Here is a 24,138-nt window from a genome sequence, read left to right on the forward strand (position 1 = left end):
AGAAGAGAGAGAGGGGGGGGGGAGAAGAGAGAGAGAGAGGGGGGGGGAGAAGAGAGAGAGAGAGGGGGGGGAGAAGAGAGAGAGAGAGGGGGGGAGAAGAGAGAGAGAGAGGGGGGGAGAAGAGAGAGAGAGAGGGGGGGAGAAGAGAGAGAGAGGGGGGGAGAAGAGAGAGAGAGGGGGGGAGAAGAGAGAGAGAGGGGGGGAGAAGAGAGAGAGAGAGGGGGGGGAGAAGAGAGTGGGGAAAGAAGAGGGGGGGCAGAGGTGCTCTGTCACCAACTGTCTCCACTCTGTGACTTGTGGTGCAGGTGACAGAGTGCAGACAGTTGGTCCCATGCAGCAGGACAGATGGCAGAGCACAGCGGTGACATGCCTGTCAGTGTCTTGCTGCTGGGAGGAGCAGAAGATCACACTGCCCGACACCGGCCGCTCTCCTGACATCGCAGCAGAGCGGGCGGGTGGACAGTGTGATCACATACTTACGTGCAGGGGGGGATTCAGCTGAAGAACCCCCCCCTGTACTGCACACTGGCGCCCCGTTCCTCTCCATCTGCAGGACGCTTCCGGCTCCACAGTGACGTCCTCCGGCTCCTCCCCTCGATGCTGGGCTGTGATGTGCGGTAGTTACCGCCCACAGCCCTGTCACTCAATCTGAGTGGCGCCGGCATCCTGTGACGTACCCGTCTTGTTTGAGAGCCCGGAAATGGCGCGACGTCAGAGGATGCCGGCGGCCACAGCTCCAGGGGGTCATGTGACCGACACTGAGCGTGCAGCATAGCGCCGCTCAGTGCCAGAAATGGAAATACAAGCCAATGGAGAAGACGCCTAGAAAGGTAAGTATAACTCCTACAGAAAATAAAAAAAAATGGGTGAACCACCCCTTTAAAGGGAACCTGTAAGGTGCAATATGCATGTAGAATCACGAGCAGTTCTTGGTACATACTGCTAATCCCTGCCTAACTGTCCCTGTAAACACTAGCATAGATAAAGAGATCTTCAGAAAAAGTATTTCTAAAGATCTTTTACTGTATGCTAATGAGCGAGGGTACTATACCCAAGGGTGTTGCTTCCCTTGCTAGTCGCCCCCATTAACATATGTACGTCCCTGTGGGCGTGCTAACATGCTAATGAATGTGCAGCGTCAAAGGATGATCTCACTCACCTCTCCTCCGCCATCACCACTTGATGCTGAATTTCAGCTCAGTGCGCATGATCCCGGAGTTTTGGTCATGCGCACTATGAAGCCGGGTGTACGCGTCCTGGCTTCAAACTGAAGTAGTGTGTATGACAGAAACTCCGTGGTCATGCGCACTGAGCCAAAATCCAGCATCAAGTGGTGATGGCGGTGGAGATGTGAGTGAGATCTCCTCTGACGCTGTGCATTCATTAGCATGTTAGCATGCCCACAGAAACGTACCAACATGCTAATTGGGGCAACTAGCAAGGGAAGCAACACCCTTGGGACTAGTCCCCTTGCTCATTAGCATACGACACAAGATCTTTAGAAATACTTGTTCTAAAGATCTCTTTATCTATGCTAGTGTTTACAGGGACAGTTAGGCAGGGATTACCAGTATGTACCAAGAACTGCTCGTGATTCTACGTGCATATTGCACCTTACAGGTTCCCTTTAATACATATTGATTGCCAGGTTGTTGTGTGCACAACTTTTCTTGTCCAGCCAACAAAACTGCTGTATAAAAAGAATCCGGTAATGTATAATGGAAGTGTATGGAAAACTGATCCGCTAAGAATCCAACCTTTATGCATTGTTAACTGATCCTGTCATATTCACTGCACATGTGCACCTACAGTGGTGATTGTTCCGGAGATCGTTGATGCTGTGCACAACCTCATGCTGGAGAATCGACGAATTTTAGCTAAAGAAATAGCAGACATCATGGGGATTTCCCTTGAACGTGTTTGTGTAAATTTTCCATGAACATTTGGACATGAGGAAGCTATCTGCAAAGTGCGTCCCTAAATGTTTGACAACAGATCAGAGGAGCATGCGAGTGAAAACTTCTTGGTCCCTTTGTCAGCGTTTCCAGACTAATAACTTCCTGGATCGACTGGTCACTATGCATGAGACCTGGATTTCTTTGTATGACCCAGAAAACAAGGAGCAGTCAAGAGTGGAGGCACAGTGGTTCTCCTCATTCAAAGAAGTTCAGGGTGCAAAAATCAGCCACTAAGGTGATGGTGTCTGTGTTCTGGGATAAGGAGGGCGTGCTGCTAGTGGACCACCTTCAAAGGGTTTCCACCATCAATGCAAGGTATTACATTTAACTTTTGGACCCATTCAAGGCATCTCCTGAAGGCCAAAATGCGCGGCAAGCTGTCCAAAGGAATCTTGTTTTTGCAAGACAGCGCTTCCACTCACACTGCATAAGCGACCACAGCAAAACTGGAAGAGCTGGACTTCCCTCTGGTTGACCACCCACCTTATTCACCAGATCTAGGTCCTTACAACTATCATCTGTTTACAAACCTGAAGAAACACCTCAAGGGTACCAAATTTCACACCATTTCTGATGCCATGGCTGCTACAGATGCCTGGTTTGAGGTACAACCAAAATCCTTCTTTTTTCCTAGGCTTACAGAACTTGGAATATCGATGTAAGAAGTGTGTTGACATCAGTGGAAAGTATGTGGAATAAAGTTTCATCATCCTTATCTCATTTCTCTCTGGGTAAATCTAAAGACTTATCAGCAGCCCCTCATACTTGTGAACATAACCTTAAAGGGAACCTGTCATCAGAAATTTTAGCTTGAAACCTAAAAGTTTCCCCCTCTGCAGCTCCTGGGCTGCATTCTAGCAAGGTTCCTGTACTTTTTGTGGCCCCTTTTAAACCAAATTAAATACTTTATAAACTTGTACCTTTTGCTATGTAAATTTTGTAAATCGTCCATGGGGGCGGGATCTCTGCTGACCGTTGCTGTTCCTCCAGCACATTGACGCCGTCCCCCCACGCTCCATTTCATCCATCAGGACACCGCCCACTGCGCCCGAGGTGCTGCCCACGCCAGGATCGCTGGTGACGTGTCACAAGCACGAGATTATGGGCGGCGCTGTGATTGCATCGCAAGTGCCCGTCCATAATCTCGTGGACGCGCTTTCCCCCACTGCCTCCAGCGTTCTGCGCAAGCGCTCGCCGGCCAAATGACCCGACGTCACCTCCTTCCCATCTTATCCTGCAGCAGGGCAAGATGGGAAAGAGGTGACGTCGGGTCATCTGGCCAGCAAGCGCTTACGCAGAACGCTGGAGGAAGAGGGGAAAGTGCGGTCACGAGGTTATGGGTGGCACTTGCTGATGACATTCACAGCGCCGCACATAACTTCGTGCCTGCGCAAAACGTCACCAGCTGTCACACGTGCACACAGTGCACAGTCCCGCTACAGTCGCACAGCGCATGCGCGGGACCACGGGCGCCCAGGGGCGGCGTCCTGAGATATGAAATTCAGCGTTGGGGGGCGGCGTAAATCTGCTGGAGGAACAGCAACAGTCAGCAGAGAGCCCGCCCCCATGGACGATTTACAAAATTTACATAGCAAAAGGTACAAGTTTATAAAGTATTTAATTTGGTTTAAAAGGGGCCACAAAAAGTACAGGAACCTTGCTAGAATGCAGCCCAGGAGCTGCAGAGGGGGAGACTTTTAGGTTGAAAGCAAAATTTCTGATGACCGGTTCCCTTTAAGGCCCTAATATACATTAGACCACTGTTGGCGGGAGCTGCTGATATCAACTGGTTCGGCCAACAGTCTAACGTGTCAGGGTGACGTTTGACTGTCGGTCAGGGGAGATATCGATTTATGCTAGTCAGACTTCGGACTGCCATCTCATTGTTATCCCTGAGATGAGGCTTTCTCATAGGGCACACAGGAGCCCTCGGCTGAAAAATCGGATGAACCAACAGCCATCTAATGTGTATAGTCTGCTTTAGATCTTCACCTGTTGGGAGAATGATGGCCCCATCTCTAGATAGGACTTATGGTCAACTCTTCATACTGATTTCAGGAAAAAGCAACTGCTTAATTTGGCAAATAATGTCATGCCACCTACATTCAGTAAGGACCTTCTGGTATCCAGAAGTGTAAGCTGAAAATGCCACTTTAAATATTTAAAGCCATGTTTTTAATTTTTTTTTTTTTTTGCCTAAAATTTCGTGTGTGTGTGTGTGTGTTAATATACTCAGCGCTGTATTTTGCTGCATCCCACACAGTTCTGCTTCGCTTCTGAGTGAAGCCTCCGCTCCTCAGACTCTTAGGATCACTCTGCGCTCTGTGAGACCCAAATATTGCTTTTACAATGTATGTCTATAGATGATCAAAACGAGGATCCATAGACTTATTTGTATAAGAGACTTCTAACTCCTTTATAGAGGAAACTGGAGAGTCTGAAAAGCGGTGACGTCACTGAGAAGAGACAAGAGATGGTGCTATGGGAGTACAGTAACACACACTGCATACACATATACACGCGGTAAGGGAAAATTAAGACTTTCATGGGCTACTTCTTTACTGATGGACTATAGAAATCTAAAGCAGCTTTTACAATAGCACTATCCTCCTGGTTTCTGGCTAATCCTGTTCCTAATCAATATAATTTCTCCAGTTGTCCTAATAAATTGCTCTCCTGGAAGGTCAAAAGTTCCTCAATTCCTTGTCTGGTCCTTACTAGTTTCCATAAAGTTCTTTTTTGGCAATTGTTACGGCCCAGGAATGACCTCATGCATTCCATGTCTTCATCCCTCATTATGCACAATAATCATGGCTATAATTTTAGAAGTTTGAGTAATTCCTCCGACATAAATGTAACAACTGAAGCCAGAAATACAATGTCTTATTTTAAACTTTTAAGAAGAGAAAACCAGGTTGGAATAAAGGTTCTGATACGGTGTAAACTGTATTTGTTGGAAGTCCTCTTGGGTTGTAACCTTAAAGATTGTCAGAAGATAACGATGAGCTACCTTTTGGATAGCTCATCAATATTGGTAGGGATGCACGCACATATTATTTATAGAGCACCATTGATTTCATGGTGCTGTACATGAGAAGGGGTTACATACAGAATACATATACAAGTTACAATAGCCAGATTGGTACAGAGGGAAGAGGACCCTGCCTTTGCGGGCTTACATTCTATAGGATATTGGGGAGGAGACATTAGGTGGGGTGTTGGTGAGGCGGCAGTTCTGGCACGGTGATGAGGCGGTGGGTTCATTGAAGATTATAGGCATCTCTGAACAGATGAGTTTTCAAGTTCCATTTGAATCTTGAAAGTATCGCAGATAATCTGACATGGTGAGGCAGCGAATTCCAGAAGACAGGAGTTGCTGGGGAGAAGTCTTCGAGGCGGTTGCATGAGGAGCGAATGAGTAAGGAGGAGTGAAGGAGATCTTGGGAGGACCAGAGATTGTGTTTGAGTGTAGCGGGAGATTAGTTTGGAGATATATGGAGGAAACTGATTATGGACAGCTTTGTAGGTCAGTGTTAGTAGTTTGAATTGGATACGGTGGAGGATTGAGAGCCAATGTAGGGATTTGCAGAGGGGAGAAGTTGGGTGTGGTAAAGTGGATACACACACACACACACACACACACACACACACACACACACACACACACACACACACCTGTTTCAATGACCCTTTTAATATATAAGATGCTGTTGGTAGGACATGTTTCCACCTGTTCCTAAAAAAGTGCGCATTTGCTCTAGTTTGTATGGTCGTGTTCAAAAGTTTCGAGACTTGTACAAATTATGTATATCACAAAGTTTGCTGCTTGCGAAATTGAGATCTTTTAGTCAATGTTCCTATAGTTACTGAATTATAATTATCGGCATTTCATAAGGTTATAGACTTTTACTGACAAATACATCAAGATTATGCAAGGACTCAATATTTACAGTATTGGCCATTATTTTCAAGACTTCTGCACTTTCTCCCTGACAGCTGGATGTGAACTTCTGGGCCAATTCCTCACAACCTGTACATGTTTGAGTGTTTTGGAGTTTATTGCAAGTTTTTGGTTTTTTTTATGGTGGTCCACTTGTTTTTTGAGGATTGACCACAGGGCCTCAAGGGTATTTGAGATCTGGGGTGCTTTCTTTCCATGAACTAAAAATGTCAATGTTTTGATCATAGAGCCACTTAGTGATCACTTTTGTCTTATGACATGATCTGTATCATGGTGGTAAAAGCAAATGATCATCACCAAATTGCACCTGGATGGTTGGGGGAAGTTGCTTTTGAGGATGTTTAGAACCCAATCTTCATTCTTGGCAGTGTTCTTAGGCAAAATTATGAGTGAGTCTCCTCAATGGATGAAAAGCCCCTCACACATGAATGTTCTTTGGATGCTTTACTGTTGGCAGACACAGGGCTCATGGTAGTCATCTTTTGTTAGCCGGACAATCATTCTTCCAGTTGTCCCAACTAAAAAGACTTCACATTTCCTTTTTTTTTTTTTTTCTGCTGCTTTGCACCTTGAAAATCTGTGCAAATGGTCCCTCAAAATCTGCGCTCTAGAATGTTAATAATGCTTCTTCCATCTAAGGCTGCTTTCACACATCCGGTTTTTGCTGTGCTGTACAATACGGCACTTTGCGGGAAAACCGCATCCGGTTTTTATTTTTTTGCCGCCGGGTGCGGTTTTTCCACATAGACTTTTCTTAGCGCCGTATTGTGCCGCATGGCCTTGCGTTGCGTCCGTTTTTTGCCGGATGCGGCATATTTAGCTGATGCAGCGGCCGGATGAAACGTTCAAGTGAACGTTTTTGTCTGCGGCGAAAAAAACGCATCGCACCGGATCCGGAACGATGCGGCGTGATTTACAATGAAAGACTATGGACGCCAGATGCGTTTTTTTGAACTGCGCATGCTCAGTATCAAGCCGCATCCGTCAAAAAACGGACGGGCCGCATGGAAAAACTTATGCAACGGATCCGGTTTTTTTCGCCGCATCCGTTGCATAGGTTTTTGAGCCGGATTGTGCTGCACTGCAAAAACCGGATGTGTGGAAGCAGCCTAATCCTTGCCGTGTGGCTGAACAGTAGTTTACAATCAAATGTTGGATGTCGTCACATTTGGAAGAAATTTTGTAACATTGTGGTGTTACCTAAAACCCTACTCTTCTGAAAAACAAAAATTTGAAGCCTACATAAGATTTAAGTTGTAAAAATGTCCATTCCTCCAACCCATAGTAATAAAATTGTGAGGCACCTGTGGGTTCAAAGCACTTAATTAATAGAGCTATTTAAAGGGGTTGTCCAGGACTTCTGATGTATCCTTAGGTCATCAGTGTTTGATGGGGTGTGACACCTGGCACCCCGATAATCAGCTGATCCTGTTCCTGCCGCTGACCGGAACTACTCAGTTGCAAAGTTGTACAGTACAGTTCTGTTGACTGAATTGTGTGTGCGGCCACGTTGTGCACATCTGCTCCCTATTGATTGCGGTTATGCGGTATCCAACCATGGCCACTCCAGTTGTTGGGTTGCTCTGTGCAGCTCCGCAGGGGAGCAGTTCCGGCCATGGGTGGCAGCGCAGACAGCTGATTGGCGAAGGTGCCGGGTTTCGCACTCCCACCGATCAGACATTGATGCCTTATCCTAAGGATAGGTCATCTTGTTTAAAGTCCTGGACAACCCTTTTTAGAAGGAGTAATGATATAGGTATGCTTTTACTGAGTTTTTGAGTGAAATGACAGGTATGCATTAACAATATATCTTTTAGTCAGATGTGATTTTACCCTACCAAAAAAACTAAAGTCAGTGTGTTGTGTGTTTCAGTGCTCCCTAAACGAGATAACGTCCTCCACGTGACATTTCCGAAAGAATGGAAGTCCAGTGACCTTTATCAACTATTCAATGCCTTTGGTAAGATCTTTTTCTAAATCTTGTATCATTTATGGCTGGTATGATGACTTTGTGAGATCTTAAATGTAATATGTGATCTACAGTTAGAATGCGGCTCCCATTTGTAGATGTATCTATCTGTGCATGTCACCTGTGATGTGCTGAATTTCAACTTTTGCTTGCCCACTTTGTTCTCCTACCTTCATGCCAATACCAAGAAGTATTCCTCCAGGTAGCCCCACTGAAGATCAGCCCTTCAAACCAAGGAAACCTAACTTAAGACACCGGATGCTTCCGTTCAGGCAGTGCGGTCAGTCATCATATAGGGAGGCACTGCGGCATAATAATCCAGGGATGGAAGGGTGCACTAAGCTTTCGGACACACAGAGGCATCGAGCACCCTAATTTATATATTGCCTAAATAGCTTTTGCTGGATTGTAAAGGCAGCAATTTCTGCATTAAAAGGAATCGGTCAGTAGGATCAGCCCTCCTAAACTGTCTATATGGGCATGAAGGTCATAGGAAGCTCAATAAAGTTATACCTTGATATCAACTAACAGATCTCTTATTCTAGAGAAATCCACATTTTTCTTAAAGGGAATCTGTCACCAGATTTTTTTTCTACCTCATCTGAGAGCAGCATAATGTACGAAAAGGGATTCTGATTCCAGTGATATCTCACTTAGCTTACTGAGTACAGTGTTTCTGACAGAGTTCTTAGATGTAGCAGAGCTCAGAAAGCTAACCCTGCCTACATCACAGCTCTCGGTGTACATTGTCTAGTCACAGTAAATTGCTTATCAGAAGGAGAGTGGTTGTACTAGCAGTCTCATACTCCATACAGTGATAATCACCTGATAATAAAACCTTCATTGTATGTAAACAGCAGCACACAACCTAACAAGTGACCTATGAATTCAGTGTTTTAACACCTACATTATGCTGTTTTCAGATTATATAGCAAAAACCTGCTGACAGTCCCTTTTTAATATGTAAATGAGCTGTTAAGATTTATGGGCCACACACAGAGCTCCTTGAGAATCTGTCTCCATAGCTTATTTTACATGAAAGGAGGTGTTAACAGTGTGAGACAAGTAATGACAGTCTGCTCTCCTGATTTACATGTCTGATTGGTAATGCCCCCTTTCACTTAATATATGCTGTGGAGGAAGATTGTTTCCGGTCCATAGATTTTAACAGCTCATATACATGTTGAGAAAAAATATGGATTCAGAGATAACAAGGTATCATTTCTGTGACTTGCATGCCCATATAGACTTAGGAGTGTAGATCCTATAGAAAAAAATTCATAATCGTTTGCTTTTATGACTGTGTGCTTATAGGGAACCTGTCAGGTCCAATATACACCCAGAACCACGAGCAGTTCTGGGTGCATATTGCTATTACCTGCCTAACCATCCCTGTATACACTAGCATAGATAAAGGTATCTTTAGAAAAAGTATTTCTAAAGATCTTTTATCGTTTGCTAATGAGCGAGGGGACTAGTCCCAAGGGTGTTAGTTCCCCTGGCAAGTGGGCTCCATTAGCATGATAGCACATCCACAGGGGCGCACTATCATGCTAATGAATGTGCAGCATCACAGGATGATCTTACTCACCTATTCACTGCCATCGCGTCAGATGCTAGATTTCGGCTCAGTGCGCATGACCCCAGAGTTTGGGTCATGCACACTATGAAGCCGGGTGTACACGTCCTGGCTTCAAACTGAAGTAGTGCACATGACCGATAATCTGGGGTCATGCACACTAAGCCGATATCCAGCGTCTGGCAGTGAGGGCAGCAGAGAGGTGAGTGAGATCATCCTCTGACGCTGCACATTCATTAGCAGTTGGCATGCTAACAGGGGCGTACTAACAAACTAATGGAGCCGATTGGGAAGGGGAACTAACGCCCAGGGGACTAGTCCCCACGCTCATTAGCATACAATAAAAAATCTTTAGAAATACTTTTTCTAAAGATCTCTTTATCTATGCTAGTGTATACAGGGACGGTTATACAGGGATTAGCAATATGCACCCAGAACTGCTCGTGGGTCTGGGTGTACATTGGACCTGACAGGTTCACTTTAATTATCTGATTTATTATAAGTATATTACATCTAAAATGTAAATTAAATAAAGTAAAGTAAATTAAACTATGATGGCCAAATGATCGATCAAATTTGTGCTGACCCGCACCAATGTCAAGGGGTCATCCCCAGGCCAGGAGGCTACTACAAAATAGTGAGGGATAATGAGATGGCGGTGCATGGGACTTCTAGAAACAGCCAAGCATGCGCCTCCTTTCTTGCCATATGTGCGAGTCCCGGAGGTGGCACAAGCATTTATTAGATATTTGTTGCATATCCTGTGGATATGGCATAAATGTATCTGAGTATTTTCGATTTCAGCAAGTCTACTCCTAGGCCTGGAAATGTTACGGCAGTGAGTAATCTGGGGCCCATTTACAGGTTGTAAGCGGAGAGCAAGCGGAACAAATAGAGCTCACTTAAGTATTTGTATGGATACAGTGGCACTTGACCAAAGGCAATGTGTCGTATCTTACTGGAACATCTTAGGGTTGTATGTCTGCTTTGATTCCTAAAATTTCCACAAGAAATTAGCTGAATATATGCAATCTAAACGTGCAATTAAAAAAATATTAGGCAGGCCCCAGCTGGAGTCCATATTCCAGTTAGCTATTGCGAAGCTTATTTCATCTCCTCATCTGGAATATAGGATTTCTTTAAGAAATTTGGCTCACGCCTGAACCTGTGCAACCTAATCTTTTACGTCTCTGACATATTTTGTTCTGATTACATTAGCGGTCTGACATTCTCAATTTACTGTTGTATTCCGCAGCAATGTAAAGGAGAGTTTAGGGGGCTTGTACGGAGAGGTCTGCTTAAGTACAGTTTTATTGAAATGGGCTTAGGCTCGACATTTTGAATTTATATTGATGAGTTTTGGGATAAAGACCTCCTGGATCGTGTTCAAACCCGATAAGAATGAGTAAAATGCTAAGGATGTAGCACTTCGCAACTCACGGGCTCTCCGGAGAAGGCGAGGGTGTCTGCACCCCGACCCTTTAATGCGGATGGTTATCATTATGCAAATTTTCTCTCTCCCGATCGTGCCCCCTATCGTTACCTGCAATACTACATCTTCAACCAACTTTTTACCATTATTAGACCTTATTAAGAAGTTCATGATTATTTTGTGGGCGTAAAAACACAGACCGTTGTTCATCACTGTACTCTCTAATATATAGAACTAATCACGTCTAGATTTTACACCCATAGCTTTGTATGGTTATTTTGATCCACAACTTGACTCAAAATTGTCCGTCCTTCTTTTTTTTTTTTTTTTTTTTTTCTTTGCCAACTGTGAGCAGATCCATAAACGATAACAGGAATGCTTTCTAATTGTGAAAAACTAATGTTTGAATAAGTCCTAGGAGATATGATTCAGCATATGGTTGTTTTAGAGTAATTGCCCCTTACTGAATAAGATGGTATTGCTGCAACTATGGGAGGTGGGGGGGGGGGTTAGCTGTCATTATAGGGTGTTTGTCAGCAGGTTTTTGCTATGTAAGCTGAAGACTGCATGCTGCAAGGGTTAACACGGAGAATTCAGGGATGCCTGTTTTGTGAAGGTCTGTTTATTTGCTGTGTTGTTTAAAGGGAACCTGTCAGATGCAATATACACCCAGAACCACAAGAAGTTCTGGGTGCATATATCTAATCCCTGCCTAACCGTCCCTGTATACATTAGCATAGATAAAGGGGTCTTTAGAAAAAGTATTTCTAAAGATCCTTCATTATGTTGGGGAGGGAAAGTTTATAGTTCTGCTCGTTATTGCTGAAAATATAACACATTTTGTATACTTGGTGAAAAATAAAAAATTATCTGATTAAAAAAAAAAAAGATCCTTCATTATATGCTAATGAGGCCAGGGACTAGTTGAAAGGGCGTTAGTTCCCTTGGCTAGTCAGCCCCCTTAGCATGTAAGTACTCCCCTGTGGGCGTACTAACATGCTAATGAATGTGCATAGTCAGAGGCATGGTTGTGCTCACCTCTGCTGCCACTGCGTCAAACTCTGGATTTCGGCTCAGTGCACATGATTCCTGGACTTCCGGTCGCGCGCTATGAAAGCTGGATGTACACGTCCCGGCTTCAAACTGGTGTAGTGCGCATGACCGGAAGTGCCGGGGACTTCTGATCATGTGCACTGACCCTATGCCCAGCGTTCTAGGCAGTGGGCATTGAATAGAATGTTAAGAGGGCAGAATGAGAGCAGGAACTAATGCCCTTATGACTAGTCCTTGGCCTCATTAGCATATCATAGAGGATCTTTAGCAATACTTTTTCTAAAGACCCCTTTATCTATGCTAGTGTATACAGGGACTGTTAGGCAGGGATTAGCAATATGCACCCAGAACTGCTCGTGGTTCTGGGTGCATATTGCACCTGACAGGTTCCCTTTAATCTCTCCACGACACATTACGTACTGGGTACGTCATGGATCGTGAAAAGTTAATCCCCGTGGGCAGTCCGCCGCTATCTGCACATATGTCAACTAATTTCACCAGTAAACGTATTCCTATCAGGCACGAGTGGAATCGTGTTCCAACCGTGCTTATTAACCCCTTAATCTCGCTGTCAAATTCTGACAGCGAGATGTATCCGCGAGCCACCGTAAGCATAACTTACCCACCCCCCATCAGAAGTCACGTGACGTGATCACGTGACTTCCGGTGGTTGCCATGGTAGCACAGGGTCACGTGATAACTCCTCTAGCTACCATGAGACACTTTCTCTCACTGCCAGACTGCCGTTTGTGAAAGTAAAGCATCTTTTCTCCAGATCTCAGCTGTGTAGCTGTGATCTGGAGAAATGGAAGAGCAATCAGACTGCTGATTGTTAGTCCTAGTAAAATTTTAAAAAAAGTTTTAAAAAAAAAAAAAAGTTTTACATGAAAAAAACCTAAAAGTTCAAATCACCCCCCCACATTCGCCCCAATGAGAATTAAAAGGTAAAAAAAAAAAATAAGAAATATACGCACATTTGGTATCGACGCATTCAGAAATGCCAGATCTATCAAAATATAAAATCAATTAATCCGATCGGTAAACGGCATAGCGGTAAAAAAATTCCGAACACCAAAATTACATTTTTTGGTTGCCACAAATTTTATGCAAAATGCAATAAGAGGCAATCAAGACGTAGCATCTGCGCAAAAATGGTACCACTCGAGATTCAAAAAATAAGCAGTCACTGAGCCATAGATCCTGAAAAAGAACGCTATGAGTTTCGGAAAATGGCGCAAAAAGTGAGCCACTTTTTTTGGACAAACTTGTGATTTTTTTTTTTTTTTAACCCCTTAGATAAATGTAAACTTACAAACTCGCACCAACCTGAGACATCACACCCACACAAGTTTTATCATATAGTGAACATGGTGAATAAAATATCCCAAAAACTATTGTGCGATCACATTTTTTTTTTTTTGCAGTTTTTCCTAACTTGAAATTTGTTGCTGTTTTCCCAGTACACTACATGGTTAAGCTTATGGTTTCATTTAAAAGTACAGCTCGTCCCGTAAAAAAACAAGCCCTCATATGGCAAGATCGACGGAAAAAATAAAAAACGTTACGACTCTCGGAAGAAGGGGAGCAAAAAAAAAGCAAAAAACCCCCCCCCCCTCCCCACCTCTCCCCCACCCCCAAACAAAAACAAAAAAAAAAACGGAAAATCGCTCAGGGGTAAAGTGGTTAAGCAGCAATACACAGCAGTACTTCTCATTGCCCGGACTACAATGTCATGTGCACGGCAGTCCAACATGCTCCTTCTTCCTCACAGTCAGTGTGCAGTCTATATAGAGGGCCTGGGGTGGGCAGGACAGCTCTTAGGGAACGTGCCAATGTTTGCTGCGTTTTGGACGCAGCATGCTTCAGCTGCATCCAAAACGCTATGATGTATAGTACAAGCAGAGTGGATGGATTTCTAGAAATCCCGTGCCCACTGTGCTTGTTTTTTCCGCAGCAAACACTTACCTGCGGTGCGTCTTTCCAGACTACAGCATGTCAATTGTTTGCAGATTTGCATGAGTCCTCTGTAGGGAGAACACAAGCGAGAGACCGCAGCACACTGAACCTTGATTGTGGGTACGAGTAGCTGCGTACTCCTGCGAAGGCGACTCGCGAAACCGCTGCGTCCAAGAAGCAGTGAGTCCTGATCATGGGCACCTACCCTTACCTATTCTACATGGCTAAATGTAAAAATTTTGATTGATTGTGGCAGAATGCCTGCACCCAGTAATCTATGTGATACATCGTTAGATTCAGAATCTATTTTCCTAAATCATGCTGCTCTCGGATGAGGTAGCAAAAACCTGCTGACAGATTCCCTTTAAAGAGTACCTATTGGCGGTCTTGGGATGCCCTTCTTTTTAAATAAACCATTGTGCAACCTAAAACGGTTTATTTTTATTTTCAAAAATCACTGATTTGCAAAAAGTGGTTGTGAAAGTGCCTAAAGGCCGTGACTTTTTAGCAAAAATCAAGTCTGAACTTCTGTTTTGTTAAATCCTGGCCTTCAGAGTGGGATCCCACAACCCTTTGCCGCTTTCCTACTTATGAAACTGCGAGATTTTGCTTGCTTGCTGGCTCAACCACTAACTCTTTGCACCCACCCAGCGCTGCCGCGTACTTGACTAAGTGGTTACCATATATAGCTGGTCTACTGATGTGGGGAAAAAAGTCAAAATGAGCCCGTGCTACCAGGGCTTAGTGAGAAGAAGCAAATTGTTCTTTATTCACCGATGTTCAACTTTCTGCCTTAGCTTAATGGAACTTTTCTGTGAAACGTTAAGCGGGCTTTACATGCTACAATATATCCAACGATGTGTCGGCGGGGTCACGTCGTAAGTGATGCACATCTGGCATCCTAACCTCCGTGCGACCCAGATTGTTCATTAAAACGTTGATCGCATGCACGTCGTTCAATTTCTAAAAATTGAACGTCCGGTTGTTCAGTGTTCCCGGGGTAGCACACATCGCAGTGTGTGACACCCCGGGAACGATGAACAGATCTTACCTGCGTCCCGCAGCTCCCGCCGGCAATGCAGAATGAAGGAGGTGGGCGGGATGTTTAAGTCCCGCTCATCTCCGCACTCCGCTTCTATTGGCTGGCTGCCGTGTGACGTCACTATGACGCCGAACGTCCCTCTCCAGGAAGTGGATGTTCGCTGCCCACAGCGAGGTCGTATGGAAGGTAAGTACGTGTGACGGGAGGTGGGGGGGGGGGGGTTACTCGTTTGTGCGACACGGGCAAGAAATTGCACGAGCCACACAAACGATGGGGGGCGTGTGCGATCGCATACGAGATCGCATAGGAAATTGTAAGGTGTAAAGCAACCTTTAGATAGGTTTCTTTATACCAGTCCTTGGGGGTGTTGAGTTTATTTGGGACAAAACCCTTAGGCCTCTTTCACGCTGTTCTGATCTCCGTTCAGTGGTCACGTCGGGGCTTCCGTCCAAACCCCCCGCAAAACTGGTTTCGGACGTATGCAAAGGCTGGGCCATTGATTACATTGGTGCAGATGGAGTCATCGTGTGCTCTGTCGTGCACCAATTTCAGGAGTACACGCTTTCTGGAGGTGGACAGCCAGATACAGTGTTTTACGTCTGAGTGTCCGCCTCCAGAGAGCGTATACTCCCGAAAATGGTGCATGACAAAGCACATGGTGAGTCCATCTGCACCATTGTAGTCAATGGCCCCGTCTTCACATACGTCCGAAACCCGTTTTGCAGGGGGGGGTTTGGACGGAAGTCCCGTTGTGATCAACGGAGATCAGAAAACAGTGTGACAGTGGCCTTAGTCAGTGCCCTGGAGGTTTTCAGGAATACCTGGGGAGCTGCCTTGTTGCTGCATGCCGTGTAGTGCAGACACAGCTGCCATATTGGGCTTAAACAGCAGCAAAACTGGGGTACATGCTGTGTATTTTTACTTACTGCGACAAATCGTAACATGTGAATGCACTTTCTGGCTTCATATAATCACATATGAGCTAATCGGTGGGTCCGGTATTATGACTTGGCCACCTGGGCTGAAGTAGACAGATCTGAAATCCATCTCCTTCCACCAGTACCGATGGAGACTGCTGTAGGGGATAAAAGGACTTAGTCTGGTTCACCCAAAGACTCTGATGAAAGGCCAGACAATCCGAGCAGGTTCTTATGTAATGCTATAGTCTCCTTGTACTTCCAATAATAAAACAAAAAGTATTGCAGACTGTAATTGCTCAATTTTCTGCTTTCTCGTGTGACTTCCAAGTATGCAACAGCTGAGACTACAGTTGCCCAATTTACTCCTGGCAAGCGATGCTATCGTGCTCAGTAGTGCCCTGTCCTGGGCTGTGTTCTGCCTGCAGGGAAGGGATGTCATAGGGCTGAATTTCCGCAATATTATCCCTATGAAGAGGAGCTGCAGAATATGGATTTTTTTTCTTTTTCTGGTCAGGTTTCAGAAATCTTACTACGGATCCATTCTGCAGCCAGACGAGACACTTAACGTGTGCTTTAGCTAAGCACACTCTTCGTCATTTGGTTCTGCTGATTTGTGGCTGGACGTTTTTTTTTTTTTATAAACTTTTATAGCCAATAGTTTATACTGTCGAGGAATTATCCCCCCAAAATTCAAAACATGGCTGCACACCCGGCCACTAGGGGGTCACACGTCAGGGCCTATCTATCATGATAGTCTTGCCGAATACTTGGTCTGGTGCAACAAGAACTGCAGCAGTAGCGGATGGCAAGCAATCAAATGATTTATTTTGTTTTGTAAAAGTGAGAACTGGAATGTGATTGGTTGTGATCTACTATGGGTTAAGGGAGATCAGGAGTGTGATTGGATGTGATCTTCTGTGGGTTAAGGGAGATTGGGAATGTGGTTGTGATCTACTATGGGTTAGGGGAGATCAGGAATGTGATTTGGTTGGGATCTACTATGGGTTAAGGAAGATCAGGAATGTGATTGGTTGTTATCTTCTATAGGTTAAGGGAGATTAGGAATGTGGTTGTGATCTACTATGGGTTAGGAGATGTCAGGAATGTGATTGGTTGTGACCTACTATAGGTCAGGGGAGATCAGGAATGTGATTGGATGTGATCTTCTAGGAGTTAAGGAAGATTAGGAATGTGATTGGTTTTGATCTACTATGGGTTAGGGGATGTCAGGAATGTGACTGGATGTGATATTGTATGGGTTAAGGGAGATTAGGAATGTGATTGGTTGTGATCTGCTATGGATTAGGGGAGATCAGGAATGTGGTTGTGATCTACTATGGGTTAGGGGAGATGAGAAATGATTGGTTGTGATATACTACAGGGATGGAAATATTTGATCCCTTGCTGATTTTGTAAGTTTGCCCACTGACAAAGACATTAACAGTCTATAATTTTAAGGGTTGGTTAATTTTAACCGTGAGAGAATATCCAAAATAAAATCTAGAAAATCACATTGTTTATATTATATAAATTTATTTGCATTTTGCAGAGAGAAAAAAGTATTTGATCCCTCTGGCAAAAAAGTCTTAATACTTGGCAGCAAAACCCTTGTTGGCAAGCACAGCAGTCAAACTTTTTTTTTTTTGTAGTTGATGATAAAGTTTGCACACATGTCAGGAGGAATTTTGCTCCACTCCTCTTTGCAGATCATTTCTAAATCTTTAACATTTTGAGGTTGTCACTTGGCAACTCGTAGCGTCAGCTTTTCCATAGGTTTTCTATGGGATTAAGGTCTAGAGACTGGCCACTCCATGACCTTTAATGTGCTTCTTTTTGAGCCACTCCTTTATTTTCTTGGCTGTATTATTTGGGTCATTGTCGTGCTGGAAGACCCAGCCATGACCCATTTTTGTGTCCTGGCGGAGGGAAGGAGGTTGTCACTCAGGTTTTTGCAGTACATGGCTCCATCCATTGTCCCATTGACGCGGTGAAGTAGTCCTGTGCCCAAAGCAGAGAAACACCCCCAAAACATAATGTTTCCAGCTCCATGCTTATCAGAAAAGTCCGTGGAGCCTCTGTTAGAAGTCTTGACACAGAAACCAGCTAGATATCCCTCCGGGATGGACCCAGCCAAGGAGTGGCTCTTTTTAGAAGACCACCGTAGCCACCATATTAAGTGGCCCTTTAAGTCAATATCCAACTTTTTGACAAGTTTAAAGATATGACAAGGGAAATTTCCCAGGGGGCAATGCACCTAGGATTTCACGGTGTTGAGCGCCCACGCTGGCTGCCAGCAGTGTTTTCTCTGGCTGGTCTACCCGAGATCAGTGATTGTTTTGTCTTGCAGCTCCATGCTTCACAGTGGGGATGGTGTTCTTTGGGTCAGAGGCAGCATTTCTCTTCCTTCAAACACGTTGAGTTGAGGCCAAAGAACTCAATTTTTGTCTCATCTAACCACACAGTCTCCTCCCAGTCACTCTCAGAATCATGTGAAAGGAAAAGAGGGAACGATCCAGCACAAATCCTCCTTATGTAAAATATTCGAGTCTTTATTTAAACATTATTAAAAACATAGTGAAGGCCGAAAAATCGCTTGGGTGGTAAAGGTACAGTTCCAGTTGAACTGTACCTTTACCACCCAAGCGATTTTTCGGCCTTCACTATGTTTTTAATAATGTTTAAATAAAGACTCGAATATTTTACATAAGGAGGATTTGTGCTGGATCGTTCCCTCTTTTCCTTTCACATCTTCGTTACCGGTTGGGATAGACCGTTGGATTTCAGGCACCCGCAAGGCTGAACAGTCCGGGCAGCAGGTGAGCTGAAGATTTTACTATTTACCGTATTTTTCGCTTTATAAGACGCACCTGATTATAAGACGCACCCCCAAATTTGGTGAAGGAAAAGAGAATTTTTTTTTTTAATGGTAAATGGGGTCCATCTTATAATGCCAGTGTCCCTCTAACAAATCATATAGGGTATATGTCCCTCATAGCCCCCCATCCTAAAATTAGCCCCCTTAATCTGGATATGGCCCCCTTATATTGAATATAGCCCCCTTGTGATGGCACACGTTCCCCTGTGCTGCCTATGGTCCCCTATGGATTGCACACGTTCCCGTGTTAGATAACGCCCCCATGCTGCTGCCCATGGCCCCTATAGATCGCACAAGTCCCCCTGTGTTAGATATTGCCCCCATAGTGCTGCCCATGGCCCCTATAGATCGCACAAGTCCCCCTGTGTCAGATATCGCCCCCATAGTGCTGCCCATGGCCCCTATAGATCGCACAAGTCCCCCTGTGTCAGATATCGCCCCCATAGTGCTGCCCATGGCCCCTATATAGATCGCACAAGTCCCCCTGTGTCAGATATCGCCCCCATAGTGCTGCCCATGGCCCCTATATAGATCGCACAAGTCCCCCTGTGTCAGATATCGCCCCCATAGTGCTGCCCATGGCCCCTATAGATCGCACAAGTCCCCCTGTGTCAGATATCGCCCCCATAGTGCTGCCCATGGCCCCTATATAGATCGCACAAGTCCCCCTGTGTCAGATATCGCCCCCATAGTGCTGCCCATGGCCCCTATAGATCGCACAAGTCCCCCTGTGTCAGATATCGCCCCCATAGTGCTGCCCATGGCCCCTATATAGATCGCACAAGTCCCCCTGTGTCAGATATCTCCCCCATAGTGCTGCCCATGGGCCCCTATAGATCGCACAAGTCCCCCTGTGTCAGATATCGCCCCCATAGTGCTGCCCATGGGCCCCTATAGATCGCACAAGTCCCCCTGTGTCAGATATCGCCCCCATAGTGCTGCCCATGGGCCCCTATAGATCGCACAAGTCCCCCTGTGTCAGATATGGCCCCTAGGCTGCTGCCCAAAGTAAAATAAACCCCTCTTTCCTTATCTCCTGCAGTGCTGAGCTCCCTCCTGTCTGCTCCGTGCTTCTGTTCTTCCTTACTTCCTGGTTGTCAGTGCGGTCATGTGATCGGCACAGCAGGCTGAGATCTCTGCTTGCCTGATCACACTGGAAGCAGGGGCACGAGGAGAAACGCTGCAGGGTGAGTAAAGATTTTTTATTTTAGAATGAGCAGCAGCCTGGGGGCCAAATCTAACACAGGGGTGGGCATGTGCGATCACACTGGGACGCAGGCTCATATAATATGCACCGCTCACCAGCCCCTCACTGCGTGCGATTTCAGCACCATTGGAGATGGACAGCGGCTGTGCATATTATATGAGCGGGTGCAGGAGATCAAAGGCAGCAGCCCGCAGCGTTCCACTGTGCTCCAGAGCTGCTGCCCCCACCTCCCCTGGACGCTGCAGGGTACATATATATATACCACCCCCCCTCCCCCCCCCGTATATTCGGCTTATAAGACGCACCCCCTACTTTCCCCCAAAATTTGGGGGAACAAAAGTGCGTCTTATAAAGCGAAAAATACGGTACTCTTAGAATCATGCAGGTGTTCATTGGCAAACTTCAGACGGGCCTGCACATGTGCCTTCTTTAGCAGTGGGACTTTACGGACATGGTAGGATTTTAAGCCATTACGACGTAATGTGTTACCAATGGTTTTCTTGGTGACACTGGTCCCAGCTGCCTTGAGCTCATTAACAAGTTCCCCCCATGTAGTTTTAAGCTGATCTCTCACCTTCCTCATGATCCTGGATACTGTCAGGTGAGATTTTGAATGGAGCCCCACATTGATGTCGATTGACACTCATTTTGTATTTCTTCCATTTTCGTACTATTGCACCACCAGTTGTCTCCTTCTCACCCAGCGTCTTACTTATGGTTTTGTAGCCCATTCCAGCCTTGTGCAGGAATATGATTTTGTCCCTGACATTCTTAGAAAGCTCTGTTTTTGCCCATGTTGTAGAGGTTAGAGTCTGACTGTGTGGACAGGAGTCTCTTATACAGGTGACAATTTAAGACAACTGTATTTAATGCAGGTAACGAGTTGATTAGGAGCGTCTGTGTCTGTAGGAGCCAGAACTCTTATGGTTGGTAGGGGATCAAATACTTATTTCTCTCTGCAAAATGCAATGAAATTTATATAATTCATACAATGTGATTTTCTGGAATTTATTTTGGATATTCTCTCTCTCACTGTTAAAATCAACCTACCCTTAAAATTATACTGTTCATGTTTTCGTCAGTGGGCAAACTAAAAAATCAGCAAGGGATCAAATAAATTATTTCCTTCATGGTATGGGTAAGGGGACATCAGGAATGTGATTGGTTGGGATCTACTATGGGTAGGGGATCTGAGGAATGTGATTGGTTGTGATCTACTGTGGATTAGGAATGTGATTGTTTGTGATGGACTATGTACATGTACATCTGGAGTGCAGGAGGTCACTTTTTTGCATTGCTTCTAACTCTTCCTGTTGATCTTGTAGGTAAGATTCAAGTATCTTGGATTGATGACACATCAGCGTTCGTGACGCTGACACAGACGGATCAGGTGCAGATAGGTAAGGAATAATGTTTCTTCTTGCACACATGCCCACTATGCAGAATTTTCTATACTGTCAAGGTTTCTTCAGAAACCATTCCAGTAAATATGAGATAAAACTGGGCCATGTTTACACAGCATGCACCCCCAAACTGGGGCCTTCCTACATTCTACTAAAGCATCCCTAAGTTCCCAGCACTGATGTTCTCGTCTCTCATTATAACCTGGAGTAATGCATGTGACTACTTATGTGTATATAAGATACATTGCTCCCTCTGAGAACTAAGTAACCGAAAAAATATCAACTGCCAATAACTGTGTGGCGATTCTGTGCACTTCATACAGACATTACTGCTGTGAACAGTGATTGGTTGCAGCGGTTGTGTTACTGCTTGTCATGGCTTTCTGCCTATGCACAGTGTATACAGGAATCTGCCAATCAGTGGTGTGGGCGGAGTTATACAGAGATCAGCTGCACTGGATGGAGAAGGGAGGAGGTGAGTTAAGTGCTGTATCACAGGGTACAGTAATGCATGATGGAACATGTAGTAATCCTGGGTAGAGGAAGGAATTGAAGTAAACATAAACTGTCTCCCAGCAGCAGCTCTGATAAGGTTTATATTACTATAATAAGAGTATGGATTCATTTAGTGGCACATAATTAGATAGACCTAGTTCTTTACCAGTGTAATTATAATACCAAGATTGATGAATTATGTGTTTAAGTTGTGAATCTTTTTACGTATACTGTGTCATATTTTGCTTCCTTTTCACAAAAACTATGCTGCAATGCCATCTTCTTTACCCGTTCAAGCTCGTTTTAACCTCATTCAGATGCCTGGATTGTACATACATGTTCTGTCTTTCTTTTTTCCATGAATGGAACATATACCCATCATAGTTTATGGGTCTGTGAGTTTTTTATTTTATTTTTTTTTCTTCAGACTGTGCGTCTGTGCAAAAATCACGTAGACATTTGTTTTTTTTCTGATATCATGGCTGAAAAGTGGCAATAGAAGTCTATGGGTCTGTGAAATTCATGGACAGCAAACTAATGCACTGTCTGGGATCAACTCTACAAAATGTAGCAGAAGGTTTGTGATTCATTTAGTTTTTCATTCATGAAAAACACTGATGGTAAAAATACACACGAAACAAACACTGACACTCGAATCCAACACATTGATGACATGTATGTGGAAAAAAAGGTACATATTTAAACACTGATGTCTGAATGATGCCTTAAGGTGGTGTCACACATAGCGACGCAGCAGCGATCACGACCAGCGATCTGACCGTATCAGGATCGCTGCTGCGTCGTTACATGGTTGCTGGTGAGCTGTCAAACAGGCAGATCTCACCAGTGACCAGCCCCCAGACATCAGCGATGCGTGGAAGCGTAACGAAGGTAAATATCGGGTAACCAAGGAAAGCACTTCTCTTGGTTACCCGATATTTACCTTAGTTACTAGCATCCGCCGCTCTCACGCTGCCAGTGCCGGCTCCCTGTTCCCTGCACTCCTAGCCAGAGTATACATCGGGTTAATTACCCGATGTGTACTCCAGCTACGTGTGCAGGGAGCAGGGAGCCGGCACTGGCAGCGTGAGAGCGGCGGACGCTAGTAACTAAGGTAAATAAAGGGTAACCAAGGAAAGGGCTTCCCTTGGTTACCCAATGTTTACCTTGGTTACAGCTTTCCGCAGGCTGCCAGACGCCGGCTCCCTGCTCGCTTCAGTTCGTCGCTCTCTCGCTGTCACACACAGCGATGTGTGCGTCACAGCGGGAGAGCAACGTCCAAAAAATGAAGCAGGACATTCAGCAACGACCAGCAACCTCACTGCAGGGGCCAGGTCGTTGCTGGATGTCACACACAGCGACAGCGACGGGACGTCGCTGCTACGTCACAGAAGATGGTGGCTTAGCAGCGACGTCGTTATCGTCATCACTATGTGTGACACCACCTTTATGGAGTCCTTTTATCTGCTGCTCAGCAAATTCATACAGTATATGTACAGTACTTTTTTCTATCTAAGCCGATAAATAAACCAACCCTGTATCAGAAAGTCCTTTATATAGACTGTTTGAACACTATGTAGGGATTTGGCTGAGCAGCAGTTAAAAGCTGCTTATAAAGGTGTATAAAAAGGTCATTGAAACAGCGCTGCAGAAATGTTTTTTAAGAGAAGGGAACAAATACGGTAAGTTAAAGTATATAATATAAGACATATTTTTAAAAATGTATATCCCTTGATTTTGTATTTAGTTTGTTTAGGCAGCTGGCTTGTTTGCTCTGTGATGCATAAATATATTTAAATATGCCAAAAATTTCCCTAGCTCCAGTTAGATATACTTGCAGACTAATGCACATTGTGAAACTGGGGGGAGCGAATATATATCTAATGTACTGGTGTCTTTGTGACCTACAGCTGATCAGCTTAGAATAGTGACATTAATGACCGCTCTGATTCAAACACTATTCGTCCCCCTTCTGGTGACTGTAATACCTAATTTTCGGGGATGATTCATGGTCATATTGACTATTTTTAATACTTTGATCATTGAAGACGGATTTCCTTTTTATTTACTGTGGTCCATATTGAAAGCCTCATAGTGTGATTTCTTTCTTGCAGTGGGCAATGATTTAAGCCGCAGTGCTTTTAGCTCCCCATGTGATTGCTGTGGGAGCATGTGATGGGCACAGCCCTCTCATCAGCCGGCAGCACTTGTGATTCCCGCTCGTTTTTGTTTTGTATTTTAAGAAGTACTAGGAAGTACAATGGGAGTTGTTAGCTTCAGTATCACTG

At 44.7% G+C, this 24,138-nt stretch overlaps 1 protein-coding gene across 2 annotated transcripts in view; it reads left to right on the forward strand.

The window, feature by feature from the left end:
- The window catches only part of PARN (poly(A)-specific ribonuclease), a 242,473-nt gene that overhangs the window by 155,502 nt on the left and 62,833 nt on the right, over nt 1-24,138 (forward strand). For both annotated transcript variants that reach the window (XM_075319112.1, XM_075319113.1), the window contains exons 20-21: nt 7,793-7,879; nt 21,278-21,352. In XM_075319112.1, the coding sequence (XP_075175227.1) occupies nt 7,793-7,879; nt 21,278-21,352 (162 nt within the window). The remainder of the gene's footprint in view (nt 1-7,792; nt 7,880-21,277; nt 21,353-24,138) is intronic.

This window comes from Anomaloglossus baeobatrachus, chromosome 7 (assembly GCF_048569485.1).
Source record: "Anomaloglossus baeobatrachus isolate aAnoBae1 chromosome 7, aAnoBae1.hap1, whole genome shotgun sequence".
NCBI classification, from domain to species: Eukaryota; Metazoa; Chordata; class Amphibia; order Anura; family Aromobatidae; genus Anomaloglossus; species Anomaloglossus baeobatrachus.